Below are 16,230 nucleotides of genomic sequence, written 5' to 3'. Positions count from 1 at the left end.
ATTGGGTAATTATTTCATACCCAAACAGAACTACGCATAATATTATTGTAATTCGCATAACACGCTATATACACTCGCACGCGTCAGCGTACATAACGGTCGACTCAAAATTTTACGCGATCATAATCTGAAAATATTTTAAATTCGTTATAATTTTTTTAGCTGGGAATCTTCATCGTGTATCTAATGGATTACTGTGTCGGATGCGGTTGGTGGATAATGATACTGTATTTGCTAGAAATCGGAGCATTGTTCATGGTGCGCGGTCGTCCATACAGCGGTGAGACGGTAGTGGCAACGCTGTTTTCGCAGGCCAACCATCACCTGCAGGTGTGGATGGCGCCAATGCTGTCGTTCGATTGGAACATCGTCGTGCCGGTGGCTCTGATTGTAAGCGTCGGCCAACATTATAATATACTATATTATTTTATAAAAATGTGCTGTTATTGAACGGTGTTCAGGCACATTATATAATATTATAATGACGATATTTTTGCCCTCACAGCTGCTCAGCACATCCGTGTTCAAAAACGGCGGATACCGGTGGCTGTACAACTGGAAAGGTGTTTCTCAATCGACTTACTGGTCAACGTCCAGCCGCGAGTTTGGCTGTTTGCTGCAGATCGTACCGTTACTGATCGTCCCGTTTGCTGGAATCGTACAGACTTGCCGGTACTTGGCTACTGGACCACCAGACTTGTTCGATGTAAGTGCAAATAATCATTAATATTATTATCACAACGGGGTCCAGCCGTGCACATATTTCAATGGTATAACAGAGATTTTTAAAAATGAGGGGGAGGGGGGTATTAATAGTTAAATATACATAATCTATATAACTGGATGTACTCATATTTATTATATTAATATTATATTGCTAGCATACGTTTATAAATGCTTATAGCACATATAACAGAATACACGGTTAAAACAAATTATAAAAACAACCATCACCATTGATTTATTCATACATGATTTAGATCGTGATTCGCGATAGTGTTTTGATGATGTTTGATATTAGGAAACAGTTGTTTTTTTTTTTTTTTTTAGTTTTTTCGATTTAATTAATGCCAGCACACGCTTCTCTGCCACTCTACGCTTTGAATCGTGTGTCCATAAGGTAATTAATATTCCCTCCGGGAGAAAATAAAATGATATTTACTCTGGCCAATTTAACGTGATTTTTAATAAGTTACGATAAAAAAAATTGTATATACGAGTTTTACATAATATACGCTTAAAATCAATATATCACGACGTTTGCGCGTGGCCCAACCAGAATATATGTCATAACCTCTCTGCAGCCCCATGTATAAATCACACCAAATTATACCATTTGTTTACTCTGTTCGGAAACAGCGGATCCAGATGCTGTACCGGCCCGTGATCGAGACCCGTAGACCCCCAGAAACCGGCGAGGCGACGTCCGAGGCGGGCGTAAACGGCTCAGCGGCAGTGCAGATCGAAGACCCGCCGCCCAAGTACACTCCACCGCCGTCGTATTCCACGGCCACCGGAGCAAGGTCTTTACGATTCACTGAATTAGTAACGGTTTATGAGAACGACTAACAGTAGTTTTAGTGTAGTAGTATTTCTATCATCGCACGCTCTGCTTTACACGACTATATTATATTATTATGTATTTACGTCATTTATATTCTTGTACATATTATTTTTGATAATCACTGTTAATGTTATGATATATTATTTTGTCATATTTTTATACCTATAATACCACCTAGTCATTACTCTTTATCTCAGACTGTTGAAAACAAAATTAAATGTAAAAAAACAAAAACGTTTAATTTTAATAATACATTATTTTAACGTGTAATATATAATATGTTTTAAAACAATAATCGTATAACAACGCCTATTGAGAAAAAAATTAACATTCTTCATAATATACTTAGACATGTAAGTCTTTTAATATGCATGCAATTCATATTCGGTGGTTTTCTTCCTGCACTTGACACGGACACTATCGCGCACCGCTTGGCCGCGTAGCCCGGCTGCCAGACTTCAGAGTGCCTATCACATGATTAAATGCATCACACCCCACTGAAGAAACGAACCGTTATCAACTGTGCGCGCTCGCGTTTTGTTTTTTCTTTTGCTCTTATAGAATCGCGAAAATGTTGCGGCAGAGCATCCGGAGGAGCGTGCGCAGGTTGGCGCACGTGCTCGGCAACCACCATCAGTCGGCGATACTCGGAGAGTCTTCCTCGTCCTCGTCGGCTGCGGCGCGAACCGTCCAAGCGGCAACGGCGGCGGCGGCGGCAACGACGTCGTCTTCTTCGCACCACCAGCAGACCACAATCCTCTCGGCGACGTCTCCGTCAACGGACGTACAACAAACCGTCTCGGCCGCGTCCGCTCCACCGCCCGACTACACGACCGTGCTGGTCGAGATGAACCGGGACGACGACGACGACGACGTCGTTTCTGTAGCGCGGACAGTCTGCGGCGAATCGTCGTCCGCGTCCAGTCTGTCCGACGAACAGAGCACCAGCATCGAGTGTCTAATGGAACGGGCCGCGCCCATCAACGTGGACCGGACAGGACCGGTTGCAGCTGCTGCAGTGACTGCGGCGACGACGGCGTCGCACTAGTCCCGCGCACCGGAATCGCAAATATAACATAACATATTGTATATAATATAAGTATATAATATTATCAACGCTATCCGCCGTCGTCCCGATAATGGAGTCGTTTGTAGACGGATTTGCGGGAATGTAAATACATTAATTATGTAAATAGGAATTCAATCGATCGTTTTTTTTTTACGTTTACAAAAAAATATAAAAATATAAAACAAAATGACTGTGATAATTTTTTTTTATTATTATTTAATAATTATTTTTATTTTAATTATTATTTTTTATACGCTCGAATAATATTGTCTTCATTACATTTTAAGAGCCTATATAGGTATTTAATATATGTATATATTTCATCATGATAATAATAATAATAATAATAATAGATACTGATAAATACTATATATATATATTTATATATATAGATATAGATATAGATATAAATAAATAATATACAATAATTATCATATTTTATATTGTTTATAAATTAAAAACTGCAAGCGGACGTGCATTCGATCAGTAAAAGGAAAATATAGTGTCCTGATGATATATGATGTCCCATCGTTTTCGTGCCATCACGACTCGTAGTCGTAGTGCCGATCTGAGTTCATGTACTGATTGGATCCGGTCGGATTCGAGTTGTCCGCGCTGCTGTTCTGATTCTTCCGAGCTGGTTTCGTAGACCCGCGACACTTGGCAATGAACTTAAGTTCGTCTTTGAACTCGCTCTTGAACGATACCTGTAGTGGCGACCGCGGGATCAGTTAAAGGTATATTATTATTTAGTTTATCGATGCGGTTAAAAGGCAGTCACCCAGGAGACAACAGGAGACATTTGAAAATGTGTACTTAGCGACAAATAACCACGTGCTTAAACCTAAGGTTTTTTTATTGTCTTTGTGTTTAGTTTGATGGCATTCAACTATTGCTCTTATAGCCCATATCATAATATTTCGATATAGCTTAAAACTAAATTTTTGTCACTATTGATCTTACGTAGGCTTAAGATGACGTTCAAAATAATAGAAAATTAAATTTCAAACAACGAAGATCAATAGTTTGTCGTACCATCATTTTCGACTTAAGTTGGCCTCTTACCCATAGATGTTAGGTATGTCGATCAATAAAGCATTATATAATAATACGTATACGAACCTTTTCTTTGCTGGTCGTTTTCCACAACGTCCAAAACATTTCCAGAGCCGCCAACACGGCAGCAACAGCAACACCACTGCATAACACAATGAACACGCCACCCACGTTTTTCATACTCAACTCGCTGGCCTCGTTATTGTCGGTGTCCTACATAATATATTATATTTAGTAAATACATCTATCATCGGGTAGAGAAATGTATGAAAAAATATAAAGCACAACTTTTCTACGCCCCTCTCTATTATAAGCATTTATTACAAGATCTCATAAAACATAATTTTTTTCATTTTTGGAGAAAAACAATCCCCAGCCGAGCCGCCTATAAAATTGCATTACAACCCAACCAGTTTGTCTAAAAGTAGGTTTCCGGGCCAGTAACGATTCTGTGCAATTTATACACGCGAATAACTTATTTATTATATGGCTTATAGTGAGAATTTTTTTCACTCCTGTCGAGACCGTTGTACCAACCTGACACGCTCCGCCCCCGCGTTTCTCTTTCCACCATTTGTTCTTTAACGCTGTCAGTTTGCCCTTCTCTTGCAGGCTCAATATGTTTGCGCTCAGAACATTTCGAAAACTCGCGTCTGTGCAAATACAACGCCACAAAATATACGAATCGAGTTAATATAAATTGACAACATAATAAATGTTATAAATTATTATTTCAACCGCACACAATATTAGATAGAATACTTTTTTTCATCACAATCCCGTAGCCCTTATTGTCCAACAGTCCGCCGATTTGAGCCAATTTGCAGTTCCGCTCGACCATGTACCTATAATAATATGCAAATATAGATAACATAGAAACGTCATACGTTCAGCCATTCTGAACTTGCGGTCCACGGACCCCTTGAGGGAAAGGGGTCATGACAGTATCGTGTCAGGGGTCCGCGATGCTATCGTCTTTCTGATACACACACACACACACACACACACACACACACACACACACACACACACACATACATATAGGTGGGTATTTTTGCATCCGTCACAACCGCCACGGTGGAATATAATACTATTTTTTTTTATATAGCGTTTATACATAGGTATAACATTGTTCATTGTCTGAATAACTGAATTAGACGTGTAATTTGTATTATTGTTTTTCTTTACATTTTTAATAAAAAAGAAAAAAACTATTGTACAAATGTTACATAAATTGAGTAAATATCTACATATTATACTGTATAGTATACACATTATATTATAATTATAGCCTCCATAGCCGGATATACATATATTTCAGTGTTGTCTCCTTATACAAACATTGGTACAAAATGACAAACTGTCATGTATAGTTCCAATACAGTGTATTAGTTATAATATTGTACACTAAATTGACTTATTATGTTAAAGTTTTGTCACAATATTTTAATGTTTTAATTGAGTTATGTGTATATATATGTACAATATTAATAATATAAAACTGAACACGCTTAAAAATTTAAATATCGTTTTAATCAACGTGAATTTACAAATAATGCCTTTACTATAAAATTGTATAATAATAATTCAATTTAGGTACTCTTTAAATTAAAACTGCAACACAGCATTTGAACTGCTGATTGCAAAATTTGCTATGATGTACATTTATAACACGTAATCAGCACGTATGCGCGCGGGTTTTGACATCCTTTTAAATACAAACGATAGTAAATATATAAGTCAATAATTGAATTATATTTTTTTTCACTCAAAAACTCCAAAGAGGGGGAATAATTTTTAAATAATCCTGCGTATCACAAAAGGCCAAGCATTGTTGTGACATAGTTAAAATTTCTTTATTATATAAAGTAAGGTATAAACAGTTAAGAGATTGCATATGTATTATATTATATATATAATATAAATTATACCTATTATAACACAATTGACAATTATCATGTGTTTTTAAAATCTTAATTAATATTAATAATTTTAATAGTAGGTATACTACTATTTTTGTAATACTCACTCGATTGACGTAGACTCCATGAAAAATGCATAATTTTCCTTGAGTACTTTTTCGACGCCCTCGTCATTATTTGCAGTGTACCAGGCTGGGTTTTTTTGTAAAATATCAAATAATTTTTTATATGTAGGGTTTGTTGATTCCTGTCAAAATATAAATTTAATCGTGTATAGTTCCACAGCGACCATAATATCATATATTATGCTTTAGTACCTACTACAAAGTGTTATGTATTTTAAAATGGCGCAACATAAATTGTATGATGAATTAAAAACACATATAATAGCAGTTTTACGAACATAGAAATCAAGTATCTAATACAGACCTCAACAATGTAACAATATCATGTATAAAAATATGTTACAAAAGGAATATTTAAATTTAAAAATGTTAATAAAATAAAACTTATAATATAAACTGTATGGTTAACAAGATATTTTAAATTGTCAATGATAATAATAATAACTATTGTAATATTATATTCTTTAATATTTTAATAAATCGTACCTTGAAATATTCCTCAGTAGATCCTTTCTTCTTTAGACCGAAGGAGATAATGTTTTGATTGTTCACTAGATCCTCTACGTCTTTGAATGGTTCCGACACACTCTCGACGGTCAAAAACGCAGCTAAATTTGCAGTGTAAGATGAAACCATGATGAGCGTGAAGAACCACCAAATACCTGCGACCAATCTAGTGGACACAGCACTATAGAATTGAAAAAAATAAAATTATCAATTCTTTGTTATAAATCATAACCAAAGTCCAATTTTTAGAGATCATACAGCCACTAATATACTTTTTAAATTCAAAGAAAATAATTAATATTTTTCATAACGCTTAACTGCTATACAATTTTATTTAGTGTTATGACATAAAAAAGTTTCATCAAACTTACATCGGAGCAATATCGGAACCTTGCTGCATCAGCGATCCGATCGTAAACCAAAACGCGTTTGACAGACTAAATTGGTTTTCCAAGTACTCGGGCTCTTCAATACACGGGTAAGGATTGGTCCACTCGTACGGGCTGATCCTTGCCATAATGAATAGAAGAACGGACACGCCACAGTAGGCCGTTATTACCCAAAGCCAGACGAAGGAACTGAACGGTGCCAAAAATGAAAACAGACTCGGCGAACTCTTTGTCGACTTTTTGTACAATATGCTGATGCCTAAAATATTCACAACAACAAATGAAATAAAATTTTTTTAAACCTTTTCATTGGTCTTTTAACGCAATACATTTCATTTTTGTACAATTTTTATCAACCTCTATCTCCCTTCCCCAAAAAATAATATTAGATTTCGTCTTGATTTATTACTGCTCTTATTTTATAGTATCATTCTTTATGTACAATTTGCTATGTTATACGTCAGTAAGACGGATACAATAGATATGCAAGTATAATGTACTTAATTATTTAAACGTGTAATCTTGTGTATTAATTAGTTTCATCTAGATTTCGAATCTTTGTGGAACAAAAAAAAATACGGCCAGAAATACGATTTTTCTTCATCTCTTTGCTAGCTAAAATTTAGATTTTCGATAATTTGTTTTTATAAACATAATGTACGCCATGCTAATTAAAATTTAAGCTGTTTCTGAGATTTCAAAGACAATTTCTTCATCGTAAAATGACAAATAATGAAAAATAAATGAAATCGTCCAGGAATATTATGTTATCAATAATCATAAAGGTACCTATGAGTTATAGTATATCGTTACATTGATTATAGTATGTATTTTGCCTAAACAATACGCCGTTATCGCATTTTAATCGTTTAACATATTATCTTAAATAATAATATATATTTTGTATTTTAAAATATCTACTCACAAAATTTGCTTAAAAATTAGAGTAAAAAAAAACACTTACGTTAATAATCTTATTTTTAAAATATAATGCGAGAATAAGTCAATTGACTCTAATGTTTAAAATAACAGAGTAACTATTTTACTCTGTTATTATATCTAAGAAATATAAACTTTCGCGTCATACGTTTCTACTTTATATGGTCAAGATGAAGATAATACATAATATATACCACTTTAATACGTCCTTATATATTGTACGTAACACACCTACCTAGATTCATGAATGGGCTAGTGAAATCCACGTCGTGTTCTCTTTGTCTAGTGATGGAGATATCGGCAATTGCGAGATCGGCTTGCTGCGAAAATGCATGATAATTAAAAAAAATACAATATATATTTTATTCAGGTATTATTCCTAATATCTGTAATTGAAAAGAAAAAAGATTATTATTTGGTTAGTGTTTTATTTTCTACAGGAGTGATTTTTTTTTCGATATTATCGATTTAATAATTAGTATCTATAGTGGCCACTGGCCATTTTTATAAAACAACCAATGATTATGATGGAAAAGTATGATAATATTAAAAATTATTTAATAATCTGACTTAGTCACTCATATTTATCATTAATTTAGTAGCTGTGTATTAATTATGTCACACACCAATTATTGATATTGTTATATTTTAATTATTCAATTAACTATAATATACGAGGTATATGATATATTGTCATATTGATATATATTATGTTTATGTAACAGTCATAATATTATAAATTATAGTTAAATGTTACTTAAATTTTTAGTTATATTTTATCATTTGACCGTAAATACAAATAATGGTAATAAATATGTTGATATATAATTTTACATTTTTACTTTCTATGTAAAACGTTTGTTTTTCACAAAATGCCGATAGTTATTAAAGTATCTTTGATGAAGGTTCTGAAGAAAATACAATTTTATAAACAGCGTAAATGATTAGTTCAATTCTTGTGTTTTTTTAAAAATTTTATTTTTCACTGTATTATGTACACTTACTCCATTTATGACTTCCCCAATCATTCCGCTCCACTTTTTAGTTTTATCGTCCTTATATCCACTGTTGGAATCTTCTTGTATTATGAACGTATAATTGAAACCGCTCATTTCACTGAGCTCTTTAATCAAATCGATTCCGAAACCTTCGTAACGGTCGTTGCCTTTTAAAGTATTGCTGGAAAGTTTAAGCATACCATATGGTTGCGTCTGTGAATCAAAGCAATAGTCATAATAACAATAATTTTAATAATATATGTTATACAAGTACAATAATTAATTGAGTGCCAAGACCAACGTGTATTCTACAAAATAATTCTGTTTTGTGGCTTGCTTATATTTTTTTTTTTTTTATGAGCACTAAAATAGTTGTCCTGCGTATTTTTATGACGCTCACAGTAATTCATTAAAGTTCTAAAATTTCTTTGAAATTTAAATTCTTATAGTTACATAAAATAAAAAAAATATCAACTAACATTTTTTAAACTTATGTAAGGATCATCACTCATCAGTATTATAAAAATAAGGTTTTGTTACGTATGATATCATACGTATAAATATGGTATCCCTTATTTAAATTTAATATATTTTATAAGTTATTACTTTATTAATTATATTATAAATATTATACTTTCAGTGAAATATAATATGATTGGTTTACAATATATACTATCTAATTTAAACTTTGGAATACGTTAATAATTATTCAATTGTACTTTAATTGTAGTAATATAGCAAAATAATAGTTTAAGTTTTGTAATTAATTGCATATTATGATGGATCATAATAATTGTGAACAAATATATTTTTCAACTGAACACATAAAAGATTTATGATAGGTATACTGATGTATTTTTACTAAAGCATCTTAATGTACAAGTGTAAAATGTATCACTCACCAACGCCGTGATTACTACAAATGACATATTCCTCAAATCAGAATCTTTCCCACTTGATACGATTTCCGGTTTAGGTGTTGCTGAAACATTAATTCCGGTTTTTGTATTCCACGTCCCTGTCACTCGCAAACCGTCCTGCGTCAGGTCCACTAGTTCCAATTCAATATCCGTCCGGAAACCTTCTTGATCGAACTTTATCTTACCGGTGAGTCCTTTGAAATCTTTCTGAATTAGATTTTTCCATTATCAAAGCGCATTAGTTGTGGTTGTTTTAGAAATAGATAATTCCCAGGAGCGTGTGGGATTTTATGGAAATCATACAGCGAGAACGAATTTATTATAGAGTATTACATATTATGTACGGCTAAATAATGATATACCTATATTTCATTAAAATATTTAAATTTTTTAAAAATTTTAATCTTAAAAAGCATTTATACTGCTTAAAAATATAAAAACAAAAATTGGATTATTTATTCGTGATTCTATTTAATAATAAAAAAAATTACTGAAATTTTTTTTATCAAATTCGAAAGTTTTTGATATTTCTACCAAATCCCGATCTCGAGTGCCAAATTGCCAACCATCATACTGTTCGATGACGACGCATATAATAGGTACCTGCTAAATACATTATAATTATTACTTACGGCCATTTTCATATAGTTGATCAAAGTGAATCCGTGCTTCCACGAAAGACTGGAATTGCACGGTGTCGGCGTTTCGCTGATTTCGAACTCTTTGCTCAAATTGTAAATGGACGTCGTGAACAATTGCACGGCGTCGTAGATCAAAGCAGACTCCAACTGTGTACAAGTGCAATACGGTTGGATTTAATACACAATAATATTCAGAATTCATTTGATTTGAACAGCTCGTTATTTTAGTATTAATAATTATATAATATGATAATTTATTGTGTGTGCTTAAGTGATATAATGATTGTTTTATTTAATAATAATAATATATTATATGTAGTATTCGACGGTCGCTGGTTTCGAATACCTGGATAGTTTCAGGCAACACTATTTTGTCGTCGGGTTCGAGTGGGCTCAAATTGTCAGTCCACTGTGACACGATGTTCTGGAACTCAATGTCGAGCGGCTTCACCAACCGCATACCAGTAATCTTGGTCCCGCTGTACCTGAACGGATCCAAGTCCAAGGTATGCATGTCCTAAAACACAATCAACATTCATGAAATACAGTGTGTAGGTAATAATATTATTGAAATTGGTTTGTTGTGTATCGTTGTACTAACCAGAGATGCGATTATAAAATTGTGTTCAGATCCCATGAGGCCCACTTGCTGTGCTTGTAATAGCACATCCGTCAGTATGCTGAACGAGCAGTCTAATAGTATTTTTGTCTCTCCGGAATCTTTAATTTCGCGAAGCTCTTTTCTGAAATGAAAAAAAAAAACATATTAACGATATAATTTATTTTCAACCGTATTATTATTCTATATGTATATATAAGCTACCAATATACTACCTACCTATATATTAAGTACTGTGCGTTCCATATTATTATCATTTATTAGTAATTGCCGATGATTAATAGCAATTAATAAAGCAATTACTGTATAGTGTATGCAGTGGCGTAATTTGGGATTGGCTCTGGGGTGGGATTGGGATAAAAGTTTATATTATCGTTCTAGTGGGACTATGCCCCGCACACCCCCCTTGACCATTAAATCTCATAGATCACAATATCATATGAATTTATTATTATAAATTAAATGAGGTAAATGGTGTAATAATGGTTTTTAAACACAATAAAATAAACAATTAAATTAAATTAAATTAAATATATTTATCATAAATTATAATATCAAGTCAATTTTCTTTTTTCTTTTTTTAGCCAAAATATCTAGTACATCATCGGGGTTTAACTTAATGTCCCGATGCACTGATAACATCGTAAGTCCATTCAAGCATTCCTATTAAGTATTTAAGTTAGTAAAACATAATTATTATGTAATTTACAAAAATAATGATTATTACTCGTTTTATTATAATATAAATTTGTGTTGCACTGTTGCTCAAGGTTTACACTAATGTAAAATTCGAAAAAAAATTAATACCTTATACCACAGAATAAATAATATTATGTTTTCATCATTACCAGTCTATACCACGTTCATATTATTTATTTTTGTAAAAAGTTTTAGTTACAAATGATAACGAGAATCGTAATTTGTAGATTTTATCAGTGTTATCTTTTAACTATGAGTTATACAATTTTCTTGTCATATATTGTAATTGTCGAACTGTCGTAGTTTTATATATTAGTAAAATAAAAAAAAATCTCAACTATGGTAATATCCATTAATTCTTAATTCTTATTTTAAAATATTTCTAATCTTAAAATCTTTTAAAGCTAAGTGCTTAAGGGAATTTAATTATGGTTATCCAGTTATTCTAAAAAAAAAGCGACTGGGGGGGATATATTCCCATATCCTCCCCATAATTACGCCACTGAGTGTATGGTTATAAATTATAATGAATTAAATTAATTTTGTCATATATTATGTATTAATGTATTATTAGTTATAACTTATCACCTTTTTATATTATACTTAATTGTATAATTATCATAATACATTTTTGATTTTAGCTTGTAATTATATCGTTTTTAACTTAAGAGGATGTCAGCGCACTGTTTGTTTTCTCTCTCTAGCCCACGCACAACATAAACAAAACGCATTTACGCAATCTGAGTAGAACTCGCTCAATTTTGGTTCTAGAGTAAATATACCTATTATAAAATTAAATTTTGATAACATTTAATAGAACTCGCCCAAAATTGAGCGAGTTCTATTCAGATTGCGTAAATGCGTTTTGTCTATGTTGTGCGTGGGCTAGAGAGAGAAAACAAACAGTGTACTGACATCCTTTTAATTATAATTTATAACGTGCATGATATAATAGTCCAATGGGTGGTAATGACCGTCTAAGATACATTGTATTATGAGATATTATAATATTAATATGTATTATATACATTGTCTATACTAATATATAAAATGATGGCGTTTGTTTGTATGTTCGGGATAAACTCCGAAACTACTTTATCAATCGACGTGCAGTTTTTTTAAATTAAATTAATTAATATTATAATAATTAATTTAAAAGAGGACATCGCAGAGAATGACATAGGCAGAAATTTAGTCCGATAAAATTAATAAATAATGATTAGTTATTATTAATAAAAAAACAAATGTATAAATTGTATATCTATGTATATTATTACGGTGGCCCACAGGTTTCCAGCTACCTGTAACTTGACCTTTTTTCTTTTGTGTTTTATCGGTGAGTAGATATGAATAATTGTTTGGATAAGTAAAATACTTTCCGTACCATGTTATTTCAACAATTTTATTATCATAGGTTTATATAATATTAGGTACTAATAATGTTATATATTATACTAGCGTGTCAGTTTAGTTACCAAAAACCACTCGAAGAGATGAGTTCGTTGGCATGTATAATGTCAGTGGCGGGCAAAGGGCCGGGGCGCCTCCAGAATAGTGGCACCGGAAGCGCATTTGTAAGGGCTCAAAAAATTATAAAAACTTATGATGTTTTAGTAAAAAAAATTTTTAAATAATAACGGTGTGTAATAATTACATTTCTTCTAATAATAAATTGTAATATATTTAAGCTATATTTTTATGGGCGCCATAATATCTTGAACCGGCACTGTATAATATCACTTATACTAAAATGTTAGTATGGAATTAGTTATTTAATTAATCTATACTAATTATAAAATGTTAGCGTTTGTTTTTTATGTTCAGGATAAACTCCGAAACTACTAATTCAATCGTCGTGCAGTTTTTTTAAATTAAAGAGAACATCACAGTGAAGGTTTTAGGCATAAATTTAGTCCGATATAGTTAATAAATAATTAGTTATTATTAATTAAAATCTTGGGCGGAGCCGAGACGGGTATGATAGTACATAATAAATTACTTAAACGCCAGGCTCTGTAAGCTCTGTTATTTAACTACAATTTACCGATAATTAGGTCCTGAACTGAGTTGTCTGATTCGGATAGGATAATTAGTAGGCGGTGACTTGAGGATGTTGGTGATTTGCATTAGACTGTCATTGTTTTCGTAGATGATAGTGAAGCTCTCCCAGTTGGCGGCAACAATAATATCGATGAGTGCCTGCACCAAACAAACACGGAAACTCACCGTTTTTTTTTTTTTTTAGTTACGAAATATATTATCTATATTATTGGTATATAATATAAATATATTTCAACCAGTGCTCGAATTTTTGGATGGTGGGAGGGGGGGAGATTGCGCAGAGAGTCGAAGTTCCTCTTCTGTTTTTTATCCCAACTGCTATTTTTTTTTACTGAATCGGAGGAACGGCTACAACACAACTTAATACTGAAATACATTTGTCGTCAAATGTGGGTTACAATTTCTGTTTTAGGTGTTGTTAATAAATTAATTAAAAAATGTATAACATTTTAAAAAATTTAAGTTTTTTGTTAAAACAAAGTTTACACCAGTTAATTTATTTTGTAATATGGCTATTCTACCGTCCTTATATTATTGTCATTCTGGTTACTGTGACTCACTCCATCCGTTCAACGATTTCTCTTTTTTCTCTCTCTCGCCGAACGCAATAATTTAACTTTTCATTATTTATTTATTATTATATTGAATAAAAGTATTGATAATTATTTTTTCTCTAGTCTGTTTATATCAAAATGGAAATTGTAATTATACAATAAAATCTTCATTATTAATGATAATTAAATATAATAGATGAATATTCAGATTAACTTAATCTGTGTTCCGTTTTTAATTTATATATAAAAAATATAAATATAGCAAATTCTCCCGCGGTTCGGTGTGAATAATATTGCACCTGGAATACAGTTAACGCATTATTAGATAATGCTTTTCTACTTAATGTTTTCCCGATTCGAACACTGATTTCAGTCATTATAGATATCAGTATTATAAATTATAATAAAGCAATCACTTCGGCCAAAGTGTTCGGGTGTGGGTACAAATTGATTTGACAAGACCCTCTTTTTTGGTTTACGTCCCACCGAGTCTGTATGTGAGGGATTTCTTTGTAGTCGCAAATCGATTGCACGATAGGAGCCGTGTCCCCGGCGGACGGTCCAAACATGCCGGACACACCGTCGACAAGCATTTCGCATACTTAGAACGAGAGTGAAAAATATTATTATCACCCTTAAAATAATACAGTATAAATTAAGCTTACCGTGGTGTTGGGTCTCGAACGAATCGTAAAGAGGAACTATTTTGCTGACAACATCCAACTGAACTCCACTATCTATCATCTTGGCCTTTGCAACGTCCACGGAAGACTTAAAGGCCGTCTCTAGCATTGAATTCTCTTCGTTGTACAAAATCCCTGAAGTTATTTTTATGATATAACTATGTTATAGTTTGAAAACATAATATAGTCAATGTTAAAAAAATCAATATAAACACCCATTTAAAAGTTCTTTACGCCATTTTAGATAACAAAAAGACAAGTATAGCCAAACAATAAAAGGGAAGTTCTTTTTTTATTTGCTTGATAAAAGCTAAACAAAACTTTTGCCCTACAATTTATAGTTAAAAGATTTTACATATTTTACAGTTTTTGTATTTTGATTAATAATCATGATAAAGTAGGAACTAACAAAACCAGACAAACAACACTATATTATAGACTATAGTAAGATATAAATCATTTTCCAAGATTTTATAAACACAATCTTTGTAAAATATGACATTCGAATTACGGTAGAATAATTATGTTTAACACCACCCTCGCCGGTTATACGACCCTAGATATATTTAGCACTAATACGTGTAACATACATTCACATTATTTCCATACATCTATCATATTATTATGCAATATATACGTGTATAATAACTTAAGTATAATATAATATTTTGTTCTCACCCAGAGTGATCGTCGTGTCGCCAGCGCATCGTTTACCGCCGGCCAAAATCAAAACCAATGGTACCAATAAATCGACGACCGCGTTCATTATCCGGCGATAGAAAACGTAAGAACGAAATAAACTTACCACAATTCAAATTGCATCGAAAGATAAACATATGTAAGCATGAATTCAATTTTTTTCCTATCCGGCTGAAACGCACTAATTTTAATATCGATAGATCCGCCGAACGATCGCACATCACTGTTACGATGATATTGTATGCGGCTAGTTATACCATTAGTTATAGAACCATACCCCTCTACCAACCAGTGTGTACTTATGGATATTTTTGGCACGGTTTTTGGTATTATTTTTAGTCCAGCACGCTTGCTGCGGCACGAACGCGGGAGACGGACATTTCAAGCGACGCGTTTCGTCCAAACAGAGGCTGAGGCTTATAATATATGTCCAAGAAAATTATACCGTAAAATATTATAAAAATACTGTGGAAAACCGTTTGTGGCCAACCGTGGCAGTTGGTACACGGTATGCTGTACACATCAAGTGTATTTATAAAATTATTATGTTAGTTAAAAATCATTATGGTAATTCTGTGGCTAAGTGCATAAAGGACCCATGTCACATTTAGACGAATTTGATATTATTTAACCATTGACCAATGTAATTGATATTTGATTTTTTTTCTTCGTTAAATACGTTTATTTGATATATGGCTTAATTATTAATTATATTAATAATATAATATATTATATATGTATTATTTATTACATACATTGGCCATTTCGAAATCAATCATTTAAGT

At 32.4% G+C, this 16,230-nt stretch overlaps 2 protein-coding genes across 5 annotated transcripts in view; one reads left to right on the top strand and one right to left on the bottom strand.

Moving 5' to 3' along the window:
• LOC113553769 (sodium- and chloride-dependent betaine transporter) overlaps positions 1-2,832 on the top strand; it is a 79,246-nt gene extending 76,414 nt beyond the window's left edge. For all 3 annotated transcript variants that reach the window (XM_026957293.1, XM_026957284.1, XM_026957302.1), the window contains 4 exons: positions 163-390; positions 506-706; positions 1,360-1,523; positions 2,126-2,832. In XM_026957293.1, coding sequence (XP_026813094.1) covers positions 163-390; positions 506-706; positions 1,360-1,523; positions 2,126-2,612 — 1,080 coding nt within the window. In that variant the 3' untranslated portion in view covers positions 2,613-2,832. The remainder of the gene's footprint in view (positions 1-162; positions 391-505; positions 707-1,359; positions 1,524-2,125) is intronic.
• Positions 2,833-3,033: 201 nt separating this feature from the next.
• LOC113561169 (glutamate receptor ionotropic, kainate 3-like) lies at positions 3,034-15,658 on the bottom strand. Of its 2 annotated transcripts, XM_026967438.1 has the most exons (17): positions 15,425-15,512; positions 14,729-14,881; positions 14,480-14,664; positions 13,493-13,647; positions 10,732-10,873; positions 10,477-10,647; positions 10,122-10,277; positions 9,472-9,696; positions 8,576-8,782; positions 7,807-7,891; positions 6,615-6,891; positions 6,223-6,424; positions 5,719-5,858; positions 4,452-4,534; positions 4,227-4,342; positions 3,756-3,902; positions 3,034-3,340 (listed from the first exon to the last, which is right to left on the bottom strand). In XM_026967438.1, exons 1-17 carry the CDS (start codon positions 15,510-15,512, stop codon positions 3,176-3,178), a joined length of 2,697 nt encoding a protein of 898 aa, XP_026823239.1. In that variant the 3' UTR covers positions 3,034-3,175. The 2 variants fall into 2 exon arrangements, with proteins under 2 accessions (XP_026823239.1, XP_026823240.1); XM_026967439.1 differs by lacking the exon at positions 3,034-3,340 and having other exon boundaries at positions 4,433-4,534; positions 15,425-15,658.
• Between the last annotated feature and the right edge of the window lie 572 nt (positions 15,659-16,230).

The sequence above is a fragment of the Rhopalosiphum maidis genome, chromosome 4, assembly GCF_003676215.2.
Source record: "Rhopalosiphum maidis isolate BTI-1 chromosome 4, ASM367621v3, whole genome shotgun sequence".
In the NCBI taxonomy this organism is placed as follows: domain Eukaryota; kingdom Metazoa; phylum Arthropoda; class Insecta; order Hemiptera; family Aphididae; genus Rhopalosiphum; species Rhopalosiphum maidis.
The sequence above is the reverse complement of the archived record's forward strand: the minus strand, read 5'-3'. Positions and strand labels throughout refer to the sequence as shown.